Source organism: Podarcis filfolensis (genome assembly GCF_964270895.1).
Source record: "Podarcis filfolensis genome assembly, chromosome: 4".
In the NCBI taxonomy this organism is placed as follows: Eukaryota; Metazoa; Chordata; class Lepidosauria; order Squamata; family Lacertidae; genus Podarcis; species Podarcis filfolensis.
The window spans coordinates 94,446,538-94,459,618 of NC_139607.1; the positions used below are offsets into that span (position 1 = coordinate 94,446,538).

A 13,081-nucleotide genomic window follows, 5' to 3' on the forward strand; every position below is an offset into this window, starting at 1 on the left:
TATTTTTTCTCTGTGTTTATTCTTATTTTTTTTGTTTCTTTTATTATGTATTTTTGTATATTTGTTTTTGTAAAACGTTAATAAATATTTCTTTTTTAAAAAAGAGAGATTCCTCCATTGCTGGGGGTTGGGCTGGATGACCCTTGGGGTCCCTTCCAACTCCACCATTCTAGGATTCTATGAAAGGGCCAGTGCTGTGCTGTATTGTAATTATCTGTATGTTTGCGTACTTACAGGTATATAACATATATTACACACATATATAATACAGTGGACGCCCCGGTTGCGAACGTGATCCATGCGGGAGGCATGTTCACAACCCGCAGCGTTCGCAACCCGCACATCTGCATATGCGCGAGTTGCAATTTGGCGCATTCGCAGTGCACGATTTAGTGCTTCTGCGCATGCGCAAGCACCAAAACCCAAAAGCAACCATTCTAGTACTTCCGGGTTCGGCGCAGTGCGCAACCCGAAATCACGCAGCCCGAAGTGTTTGCAACCCAAGGTATGACTGTACACATATAATCTTATTACGGTGTTACCTCGGGTTAAGTACTTAATTCGTTCCGGAGGTCTGTACTTAACCTGAAACTGTTCTTAACCTGAAGCACCACTTTAGCTAATGGGGCCTCCTGCTGCTGCCGCACCGCCAGAGCACGATTTCAGTTCTCATCCTGAAGCAAAGTTTTTAACCCGAGGTACTATTTCTGGGTTAGCGGAGTCTGTAACCTGAAGCGTATGTAACCCGAGGTACCACTGTAATTGCTTCCCAACCCACTTTTTATCTGCTTCTTATTTTTATCTGCAAGCTGCCTCCAGTCCCTGCAGGTCTAAATAAATATATCACAGTCTTTGTCCATGCCGTAATGATGCCCTTCCCAGCATCACTGATCAAATGTTTATTATTATTTCATTTATTATTATTATTATTTTATTTATTATTATTATTATTATTATGATCATCTTCATCCTTAATGCCGCTGTGTCTCTTTTCCCACGCGTCACCGATCACCGCGGCAACAACCAGGCGACTCCGCTCGGCCTTTTTTGGCAAGGCGCTCTGTTTCCAAACAAGTGCGTTTTTGGCCAGCCTGCCAGGTAGGCGGGGTGCGCTTGGAGAGGGTGGGGAGAGCGAGCTCCAGAGGCGGCGAGGAGTTTCCTGCTCGCCGAGCCGCCCAAGGGGTCGGTCGGGGAGCGCGCACGAGAGAGAAAGAAAAAGGCAGAGCAAGGGCGCTCGCTCGCAGCATCATCTCTCGCTCCCTGCTCTCCCCTCTCCGGGAAGGGAAGCAGGAAGGGGGACTCTTCCCTCCCCAGGAAAGGCGAAGGAGGAGGACAACAGCCAGCCGGCAGACAGAAGCGCCACTGTGGTCCGGGGATGGAGAAGGAGGCGGCCCGGGGAGCAGCCGCCGGGGACGGATGGCTCTTTTGCGCTGCGGGCGGAGGCGCACAGCGCGCAAAGGGCGATTTGGAGATGGCGAGGGCCGGCGCCGCTGAATGGCCATTGTGAGCCGGAGCAGGCGGGCGAAGGCGCAGCCCAGAGAGGGCCAAAAGGAGGCAGGGAGGAGGAGGCGACCCGGCCGCGGGCCACTCGGCGCTGAGCTCCAGGAACAGGCGGCCAGCGCCCCTGTGCGCCCCCGCGCAACATGAGCGGAGCCGGAGGCGGCGGAGAGGTGGTCTGCTCGGGCTGGCTGCGCAAATCGCCGCCGGAGAAGAAGTTGAGGAGATACGTAAGTCCGGAGGAGGAGGAGGAAGCGGGGCGGTTGGAAACAAACGGACAAGGAGTGTGTGTGTGTGTGTGAGAGAGAGAGAAACCGGGAGAGGCCGATCTGGGGCTGTGCCCAAGCGGGAGTCCAGGATTGTGTTTGTGTGTCTACAATTGCAACATCCAGAATTGTTTGGATGGGCGTGCGCAATTGCAAAGTCCTGGATTGTTTGTGTGTGTGGTTCGCAAAAGTCCAGGATTGTGCATGTGTAGCTACAAAGCCCTAGCAATGTGTGACTGCTAGGTCTTGGGATTGTGTGTCCATAATTGCAACGTCCAGGATTCTGTGTGTTTGTGTAGCTACAAAGTCCTAGTTTGTTTTGGGAAGGGGGGGAAATGCAAAATTGCACGTCCAGAATTGTGTGTGTCAATCGCAAAGCTCAGAGTTGTGTGTCATCGCAACGTCCAGGATCGTGTACGTGTAATTGCAAAGTCCAGGATTTTGTGTGTGTGTGTGTGTGTGCAGTTGCAAAATATCGGTGGAAGCATGGATCCCCCCGCGCCTCGCCGCCGCCCCAATAGCTTGTCCTTAGTTGAAGGTTAGCTAGCGGTGAAAATGATCGAGGCGGGGGGCGAGCCGCGTCGCTGGGCTTGGTTGTGCAGACGGGATCGATCGTGTCCCGTGCAAGCTGTCATGAGCCCCGGTCCCAAACAAGAGAAAGGACGAGAGAGAGAGAGAGACTGGGATCAGTTCGGAAAGCCAGCCTGCCTCCCTTCCTCCCGGTTCCTTCTCGCAGATCACACCTGTTTCTCCGCGAAGAGAAGCAGGTGCGGGGAGCAAATCAACCCAACATTGTTTCCTAAAAGTCGGGGCTGCGCGCCTTCCTGAGATCACACCCCAGTAGATCGCGGGGGGGGGGGGAGTCTGGCTTCGATTTTGTCCAGCTTTTAATCCGGTGTAGGGGTGTGTTTCTAAGTAGGATGTTTGTATATCATCACAATGATTTTCGGCGGTTTCTCCTTCCCCCACCAATTCATCTGGTCCCTTTCCGTCTCTGCTTTCGAGGTCACTTCCAAAGGTGCGAATTCGGATCAGGGTTGGACCCGGGTGCGTAAGAACAGCAATTCAACACACACAACGCTTGCCTGGCTAGACTTTTAAAATAAATTTCGAGAGGGACTTATAAAAACGAAACAATTGGACGACAGACCGGGGGGGGGGGAGAGGCGGGCAAAGGCGAGCGCGCGTGGAAGCATCCCTTCCCACGCCGCTCCGGAGTGACTCCGGATCTCAGGGCGGAGCTGCGGATCCAAGCGGCGCTGGCTGGGCGTCGTCGCCAAGGTTGGCCTGGGCAGCAGCAGCCGCCACCTGGGCGGAGAGCGGCTCGGCCTGTTCCCGGCTGCGCTGCTCCGGCTGCTACAGGTGCGGACTGGGAGGGGCGGAGGCTTGTTTTCGCTGTTGGGGCTGGAGCGCTCCGGGAGCGTCTGGCTGCTGCGGGCGCGCCTCCGCCTCGGCCCGCCTCTGCGCGCCCCCTGGCGGCCTCGGCTGGGAACGCGCGCGGCCGGGTTCGCGCTGTAGGAACCCGGTTCCGTCGGCCCGCCCCGTCTGACACTGCCGATTTAAAGCGGCCTGGCGATGTTTTAAGCCAGGCATCCCCAAACTCGGCCCTCCAGCTGTTTTGGGACTACAGCTCCCATCATCCCTGACCACTGGTCCTGTTAGCTAGGGATGATGGGAGTTGTAGTCCCAAAACAGTTGGAGGGCCAAGTTTGGGGGTGCCTGCTTTAAGCATCCGCGGCTCTCCCACCTCATAGAGAGAATGGGATCCCCATTTTTTTTTCAATTTTTTTTAATTCGTTTTCACAATATTATAAACAAACAAACACATAAGAAAAACAAACATAGATCATAGCCTTATTGGAAATTACATTTATTAACTTTGTTAAGTGACTTCCTCGCTTCCCCTTGGTTGAATTTCATTGCATAGCCTTTTAACGGTTTTCCAAATCAGAATTCTTATAAAATTTAACTTAGGCATTAACATCCTTAAATCTTCACATTATGAATTCATCATTTAACATAAATAAAATCCTAAGCCAATTAAGTATCTGCAAGCTGTTTTCAGTTAATTTAACTTAACATATTTAACTAAACAATCATTAAATTTAATCCACTCTTCCTGATACTCCTCCTTCTGGTCGTGGACTCCCCATTTTTTTTTTTTTTTTAGAAAAGCATTCAAAGTGCACAAATTAACCGAGATTTGATTCGATTTGTGGAATTTATATACCTGCAAGGTCTTCCTGCCCCCTGTAATGTTTCCAAAAAAAGCTCAACCTGAGGGTTATCTATCCAATCCCCTGCAATCCAGGAATTTTTTTGTCCAACGTGAACCTCGAACCCACGACCCTGCCTTTAAGAATCTAATGCTCAGTGCTGCTGAGCTATATAGCCCTTTGGGAAGGCCATAGGTTCTCCCACCCCTGTGGGAGAGAGAACAAAAAACACATGCACAAAAAACAAACTTTGTGTTTGTTTGTCCCCGCCTTTGACGTGGAAAAAAAGCTTGCCATTTCTGTCTCTCGACAGCTGTCTGTCAAGCAAAAATCCAGCATGCTGCTCCAGCATGACCGGCTTTTGTGGGATTTTGGGCAATGGTGATTTCTGGAGTCATTTCCACCCCCATCCCTCCAAAATGGAGGCCTCTGTGTTTGTGTATGCACACAAATTAAACAGTGGACATATTGTAGTATAGCCGTGTTGTTAAGCCATGCGCTCCAGTATGTGTGAGGAGCCATTAGATATTTGTCATTGCTTGTTGTTGAAGAATTCCTCGTTGTGTCATGGAGTCTCTTACTGTTTCTGAGGGCATTTTCTGTGTTGCTGTACAATGCTAAAGCACCTCCCGACTTAGGCCCTGTTCTCATGATAAATGGAGCAAGGGGCCGAGAACCCCAGTTCCTTCTTGCTCTCTCTCCCCATCCCTGCAAGGGATCTGGAACTGGCTTCAAGGTGAGGGATTATGACTCAGCCCGTCTGCAAAGTCTGCAACTCTTGGCTGCCACGACTCCTCTGCTGACGGCGAAATTGCACCAGTTTCGGGTGATGGATGAAATTGCTGAGTCTCTGATGCTGTTAGTCGAGATGCATAGCTGTGCTGCTAGATTCTGGGGTTTGTTAGAAAACGGATCTGAAACTGCCAGAATTGTCATGCCTTGACACAAGTCTGCAGACTGACCAGGCCTGTATGATGAGCAGTTTTGGTTGCCACTGTTTGAATGTTCAGGGAGGCAGGAGAGGATATATTGTTTATTAATATCCTTCCTAACTTGCACTAGCAAGTTCCTTTACTTAGCAGAGTTTTACATTCCCCTTTAAAATGCACAGCGGATAACTGGTTGCAGGCTCATGTAAGCCTCTCACTATTACAGTGGTACCTTGGGTTAAGTACTTAATTCGTTCCGGAGGTCCGTTCTTAACCTGAAACTGTTCTTAACCTGAAGCACAACTTTAGCTAATGGGGCCACCGCGCCGCCAGAGCACGATTTCTGTTCTCGTCCTGAAGCAAAGTTCTTAACCCGGGGTACTATTTTTGGGTTAGCGGAGTCTGTAACCTGAAGCGTATGTAACCTGAAGTGTATGTAACCCGAGGTACCACTGTATACAATTCAGTCTGTTTTAGACTGAATTGTACGTTCCTGGTAAGTTCCCTTAAATCCCTCTTAAAAGAATAAAAACGCCACAATCTTATTCAAAGTCAATGAAAGAAGTTTACTTACATCTGGCAGAGCACAGTGCGATCCCTGAAGGCAGACTTAAGTTACAAAGTATATTCCTGTGGCTCTATCCCATATGGCAGTGATGGCCAAACTTGGCCCTCCAGCTGTTTTGGGACTACAACTCCCATCATCCCTAGCTAACAGGCCCAGTGGTTAGGGATGATGGGAATTGTAGTCCCAAAAACAGCTGGAGGGCCAGGTTTGGCCATCACTGCCATATGGGGATAATCTCAGTGTCCTCTGTTGGCTGGAAGCCAACAGAGCATCTCTAGCTAAAAAAAGCTGCTCCAACGACGGAGGAAGTCAAAAAGAGAGGGTGTGCAGTGTGCCTTGTACTTTTGTTACCTGGACAGGTAAGGTCAGGCCCCCTCTAGTCACATGCAAAGGAAGTATGTCCCAGCCAGGAGGAAACAGGAAGCTTTCGACTGGCTGCACCAAACATTCCCCCGCATGTCCACTCTAGGAAAATAAGGAATGTTGTACTTGACTGCTCCTTATGTATCACATCCCACAGCCACACCTCAAAAAGGGGATTACAGAGTGGGGAAAGAGGGGCGCACAGGGGTGATGGAATTCATATCACCACCAGCTAAACATTGTGGTGTATCATGATGTCTGAAATACGGATGGAAGAGGTGAACATCTCAATATCTGGTGTTCAACATTGCGATATCTTATTTTTTGGCGATCACTCATAGCCATGTAAGATTGTTTTCCGTAAACACGGTTTTAACATTTAGTCCGTAAGTGACTATGGAGGTCAATTCTGGATCCACACGTCTTTCCACAGTGGGGACATTGGTTCCCGGGCGGGAGTTGATCACAGTGTGGATTTGCCAAACCTGCCTTCCTCCTAGCACGTTTCTCCCTTTCGTCCTGCGTTCGAGTGTCTTCAAAGCCCATGACACCTTCGGTAAAGGCTGCTCTCCAATTGGAGCGCCCGCAGGCCAGTGTTTCCCAGTTGTCGGTGTTTATACTACAACATTGCGATATATCCGCCAGCTAAACAGTGTGATATATTAGGATATCTGAAACAAGGATGGAGCTCCGTAGAGGCGTTGGCCGGCTTCACAATTTGTCCCGCATCGTGATTTTGGCGGGCAATTTGCTTCGTCCTGTAGGAGGTTGCGGTGAGCTGAGTCAGCGCAGTTAACAAGGGCTGCAGGAAGTATCAGTGGCTTCAGGGTTTTTCCCAAATTTTGGTTTTGGCATAGGGCACACGTGTCATGATTTGCGACATCTTGGCAGGTCAGAAAATGATGAAACCGATACCCCGATATGGACTTTGAACCGGTTTTGGACGATACAGCGAAATATCTCCCAGCTCTAACATTCACATATTTACAAACTTCAGGATAAAACATGTGAGATGGGTACGTTGCAGCCCCCAGGTGGGCTGGAAGGTGAGCGAGGGCCTTAGCTGGGTTTTATCCTTCGTTAAGGCCTCTTCCAAGAATTAGATGCATTAGTGAAATGAGCGAGGCTCACCTTGGCTAGCCGGTGATGGAAGTCAGCGCCCTGGTCTGGTGGCCTGGGAGTGAGCAGGACTAAACGGCTTCTCACACCTGTCTAGGCAAGCAGATTAATGGCCATTCCTTGCCCTTGCCGCTCCTGTGATTTTTGCAGCAAGGTGTTTTCGCCCACTCCTCCCCGTATCCTTTGATCTCTTCCTTCACCACTTTCGCTTTCTTTCTCTTTATTATGAGACCTTTGCACCTCTGACGAGCTAGGCAGCCTGCAGCCGTGGATCAACTTCTTCCATTTTCTTCGGGGAAGGAGGGGTCAAGATGGCGTGTTTTTGTCATTAGCATGAATTATTTAATGCCCACCGAACTCTTTGAAGAGGCGAAGGGCTTTCAGAGTGCTATTGTTACAGCCCAGGAAGAGATCAAACGGGGGCTTGGAAGCCAATAAAGGCAGAACTGACCGGACGTGATTTTTTACAAATAAAAATTCACGGCAGCTGGGGCCTTGCAAACATCAAAATAAGCAGACAGGCCTTGGAAATCGTTCTTGGAAGATTGTGGGGAACTTTTGCAGGTGCGGAGATTGTGGCCGTACCCCAGAAAGAGTGGAGGAAAGCAAAACAGGAGAAGAGATTGAGGTCACCAGATGCTTTAGCTGAGATTACTGCATTGCTGGGGGTTGGACTAGATGACCCTGGAACCCCTTCCAACTCTACAATTCTGTGATTCTGTGATTAGCAGAAAGTTGGGCCAGACCAAGATATTTTGCTGCCCGAGGCAGAACAACAACTGGCCCAGCACCACCACCAAATCCTACACTTGGAAACACTCCATCTGTATGTTTAAAACTCTGTGATACCGCTATAACAGTCATGGTTTCCCCTGGAGAATCCTGGGAATTGTAGTTTCTTCCCGGTGTTAGGAAGTTGTTAGGAACCCCTTGCAGATCTGCGGTTCCCAGAGGCCCCTTCGAAGATGGATTGCATGTCCAGCCATTCTGGGAGAGGAATAGAGGTCTCCTAACAGCTCCCATTTCACGAAACCCTCAGTCGGCTGTCTGAGGCAGCCGCCTCACTCTGCCCATTGATAGGGCCGGCCCCTAGCATACAAGCGTGCTTCAGATCCAGTCCTTCCAAAGTCCACAGATTCTTGGAATAAAAGTATTGGGGGGCATACATATAAAGCCTACTGGATTAGGCCCATGGCTCACTTAGCCATGGGAAACTCAAGTTGAAGCTGAGCACAAGGGCAATTCTCCCCTCTAATTTGCCTAATCTTTCAAATCCATCTAAATTGGTGGCCTTCATTACCTCCTGGGGAAACAAGTGCCATAGTTTAACTAATGCAGTATGTAAAGAAAGACTTTCTTTTACCTACCCTGACTCTTCCAGCATTCAGCTTCAATGCATGTCTCTAGAGAGAGGGGAGAAACACTTTTCTCCATTCACTTTCCTCGTACTGTACAGTTTTTTTATAAACTTCAACCGTGTCTCCTTCTAGGGTGTTAATCATGGCACTGTGGTCTAAACCAAAAGGGCTCTTGGGCTTGCCAATCAGAAGGTCAGCGGTTCGAATCCCCGTGACAGGGTGAGCTCCCGTTGCTCTGTCCCAGCTCCTGCCAACCTAGCAGTTCAAAAGCACACCAGTGCAAGTAGATAAATAGGTACCTCTGCAGCGGGAAGGTAAACAGCGTTTCCGTGCGCTCTGGTTTCCGTCACGGTATCCTGTTGCACCAGAAGCGGTTTAGTCCTGCTGGCCACATGACCCGGAAAGCTGTCTGTGGACAAACGCCGGCTCCCTCGGACTGAAAGCGAGATGAGCGCCACAACCCCATAGTCGCCTTTGACTGGACTTAACCGTCCAGGGGTCCTTTACCTTTACCCACACTCCTGCTTTTCCATGGGTCTGTTTTCTGCTTGAGCCACACTTTCTGGGCACAGTTCTGCGTGTTTTTCCTTCTGGCCACTCCTTTCCCTGAGAAAAGCTGCTCTTTAGCTCTCAGTTGGAACAGGCAACAATCTGCAGTAAACCCAATTGCCCCCGGTTGAGCGCTAAAGAGTGGTTTTCTCTGGGGCTGGGTGGGTGGGTGGGTGTGGATAAGCCTTCTCTCTGAACCAAAAAGTCCCAAACTTTGCAACTTTTCCTCCCAGGGGATTTGAACCATCCTGTTTATCATTCTGGTCCCTGAGCAAAGAACCCCAGACGGTGGCATTTGCCCCAAACCTGGTGCGACCCAGCTTTCCCCCAATCTAATGTATTATAGACTGGGCAATTCCCATCAGCTCCAGTAAACATCGCCAAGCTGGTTGTGGCTGATGGGATTTGTAGTCCAAAAGTGGAGGTTAGTAGGCTGGGAGGGGTCTCCCATAGCCAATTACAAATGATATAAAGAGATAGGAAGAACGAAAGCCACAGTGGGAGCCTGATGTTTACCTGCAAGTAGTCCCATTTACACAGAGCAAGGCTGTAGCCGTTCCTTTGCGCACAGATGCAAACTTGTAATGCTTTCTGTTGCTTCGCCGTTTCACGTTGAAGCGCAGCTGGCTTCAAAAGACGTACATGTGTGGGTGCTTTCCTTTTTAAAAAAATGGCAGAGAGTTCAACTACGCAGTAATAACAGAGAAGACGTTCGGTTTGAAAGCCTTCAGTCCCGGAACAATTACTTGTCAACGTTTGGGAGTCAAGTTGTTTGCAAAAATGACACTCTGTTGACTTTTATGCAAATACCTTCCTGAGGACGGATGGGTTTATGCAAATACAATTTTTTTAATCTCGTGGCTGCTGTCCAAGGGACAACTGTTAAAATGTCTGAGCACGTGTTATTTTGCAGGGACGTCAGGCGTGTGCGAGTGTACTTTTTCTGAAATCCAAAGGAGATGTTGTCAGGAGAGCATTAAATTAATATTGGAACATTTTTCTGCAAAACTATGAATTGCGCAGTAGCGTAAGAGTGGTGGATCAGGCCCACATCCTGTTCTCACAGTGGCCTGGCAGAATTCAGCCCGCTAGCAGGACCTGAGTGCAAATTCAGCGTTAGAAACTCATATGTATGTGTATATATATATATATATATATATATGTATATACCGTATGTATATGTATATACCGTGTGTGTATATATGTGCTAATTGCCAAATGGCACCTTAAACATAGGTTATGGTTGCCACAACGGAAGGTCTAGGTACCTTTTTCTTTTGGCGGTGACATTTATTATTGCTGTTATTATTATTATTATTATTATTAGTTTCATTTCTGTACCGACTTATATTTTAAAGGACAAAATCTCAAAGTGGTTTACAACACATTAGAACATCAAACAAAACAACCCAGAATAAAACGAATTAAAGCTCCAAGGAGAATCTTTCAGGTCCTTCTCTAAGTGATATTTTGCTTTCTGCATATTTATTTACCTCCTTAATCTGTATAGCTGCCCCATAGCAGAAGGACTCTGGGAAGCCCATATGGTGTAGTGGTTAGAGTGTCAGACTAGGACCTGTAAGGTCAGGGTTCAAGTCCCTTGGAGTCAGTCACAGCCCCTTGGCCCTACCTCACAGGGTCGTTGCAGGGACTCACTGAGGAGGGGGATGAACCATGTATTTTTGGAGGGGGGGAAAGTGGGATAGAAATGCAGTGAGTAAGCTCCTCTGCTGACCTGCTTAAGAAAACTGGAGGGACCAGCCTGATGGAGATGTTGGTTGTCAACCTGCCATCCAGAGATCTCTACGTAATCACAGTTGGACCTGTGCCAGTCGCAAAACACCTGACAATTTCTTTTTTATATAATTTTTCATTAGTTTTTTAACATATCATTTTCAGCAATAATTAAATGTACTTTCACATCTTACACAATTTTTTTGACTTCCATCAATAACATCTGAAAATTTTCCAGTCTACTTAATTTACATTTCTTATTTTCACTATTACATTTAAATCTCATAACTAGCATCTTTCTTCTTTCTCTTCTTTGCAATATTTCATATATTTCTCCTTACAAAACTACTAGCGTAATTTGTTGAACACAGTTGCTCTTCAAATAATTCGTATATTTCTTCCAATCTTCTGTAAATCTCTGGTCCCGCAGGTTTCGAATCCTTCCTGTCATTTTGTCTAATTCTGCGTAGTCCATTATTTTTGTCTGCCATTCTTCTTTCGACACCTGACAATTTCTTAAGACTGAGTGCAACAGCACTGCCCTTCCCAGTAAAGGGTGTTACTTCCCAGTAAACATCCTGCCTTCAACAGTCACATCTCTACCTGCAAAACTTTGTGTCAAAATGGCAGGTGAAAATAAATACAGGGAGAGGGCTGTCTTTGCTTGTGGGTTTACCATCTGGTTGGCTTCTTGGTTCCTGAAATTTGTTCTGATTGGGCAGATAAAATATCGCAGCTAGAATTCTACAGGATGTGTTGCTAGTGTGTGAAAACAGTCAAGATCCTCAGGAAACCATCTCCATCGTAGTCCCCAGGCGTCTTCACTTGGTCTCAAGTGGCCAGTAAAGGTAAAGGGACCCCTGACCATTAGGTCCAGTCGTGGCCGACTCTGGGGTTGCGGCGCTCATCTCCTTTATTGGCCGAGGGAGCAGGCGTACGGCTTCCGGGTCATGTGACCAGCAGGACTAAGCCACTTCTGGCGAACCAGAGCAGCGCACGGAAACGCCGTTTACCTTTCCGTCGGAGCGGTACCTATTTATCTACTTGCACTTCGACGTGCTTTCGAACTGCTAGGTTGGCAGGAGCGGGGACTGAGCAACGGGAGCTCACCCTGTCGCGGGGATTCAAACCACCGACCTTCTGATCGGCAAGTCCTAGGCTCTGTGGTTTAACCCACATCGCCACACGCGGCCCCCAAGTGGCCAGTAAAGGTAAAGGGACCCCTGACCATTAGGTCCAGTCATGGCCAACTCTGGGGTTGCGGCGCTCATCTCGCTTTAATGGCCGAGGGAGCCGGCATATAGCTTCCGGGTCATGTGGCGAACCAGAGTAGTGCACGGAAATGCCGTTTACCTTCCCGCCGGAGCGGTACCTATTTATCTACTTGCACTTCGACGTGCTTTCGAACTGCTAGGTTGGCAGGAGCGGGGACTGAGCAACGGGAGCTCACCCTGTCGCAGGGATTCAAACCACCGACCTTCTGATCGGCAAGTCCTAGGCTCTGTGGTTTAACCCACATCGCCACACGCGGCCCCTAAGTGGCCAGTAAAGGTAAAGGGACCCCTGACCATTAGGTCCAGTCATGGCTGACTCTGGGGTTGCGGTGCTCATCTCGCTTTAATGGCAGAGGGAGCCGGCATATAGCTTCCGGGTCATGTGGCGAACCAGAGTAGTGCACGGAAATGCCGTTTACCTTCCCGCCGGAGCGGTACCTATTTATCTACTTGCACTTCGATGTGCTTTCGAACTGCTAGGTTGGCAGGAGCAGGGACCGAGCAACAGGAGCTCACCCCGTTGCGGCCAATAGCCAGGTGCAATAGTGGCCAATAGCCAGGTGCAAAATGCTCCTGGGAAATTTCGAACGCAGCTCCAAACCTTCCGGAGGGCGCCAGGTTGGCAAAGCCTGATCCAGACAGCATGAGCTCCCTGGAGCGACCTGTGTGCAGTTTTGCTTCCGTGGACCTCCGCAGAGGATGGGACGCAGCTGCTGGTTCTGCTCCCCGACATCATGACATCACATCCCCGACCCTTGACCTGCCAGACAATGAGCTGCTTCATTTGGGTATCATCCTGTCCTCTTCCCGTTGGAAACTCAAAACTGACTGACTGTGTAGCCTACACACTGAAATGTGGGGGTGGGGGAAAGGAAAGGAGGGAAGAAGGATGGGGGGGGGGGAGAATTCGAAGCGTAATCAGACCGTACAATTCAAAAGCCATGTTTTCCCTTCTGGCTTCCTGCAGGTCTGGGAGATAGTTCCTGAGCATCGTGTTTTAAAGCTGCCAAGAAGCTGCTCAAAATATATTTTGATTTTAAAGGAGTGGGGGGAAACAACCCAAATGTCAATCATGGTGGAAGCAGTGTGCACAGGGACCGCTTCCAACTGCATTCGCCTCATGGAAGAGGTTTTAAAAATGTGTTTTGGAGGATGAAAAGTCGTAGGCGCTCAAATGGAAAACGTAGCGTTGGGAATTGGGAGTCCAC

At 48.9% G+C, this 13,081-nt stretch overlaps 1 protein-coding gene across 1 annotated transcript in view; it reads left to right on the forward strand.

The window, feature by feature from the left end:
• Positions 1-1,110: 1,110 nt before the first annotated feature.
• GAB2 (GRB2 associated binding protein 2) overlaps positions 1,111-13,081 on the forward strand; it is a 143,231-nt gene continuing 131,260 nt past the window's right edge. Inside the window, exon 1 of the mRNA XM_083609875.1 lies at positions 1,111-1,727. Within this exon, the coding sequence (XP_083466001.1) occupies positions 1,644-1,727 (84 nt within the window). The 5' untranslated portion in view covers positions 1,111-1,643. The remainder of the gene's footprint in view (positions 1,728-13,081) is intronic.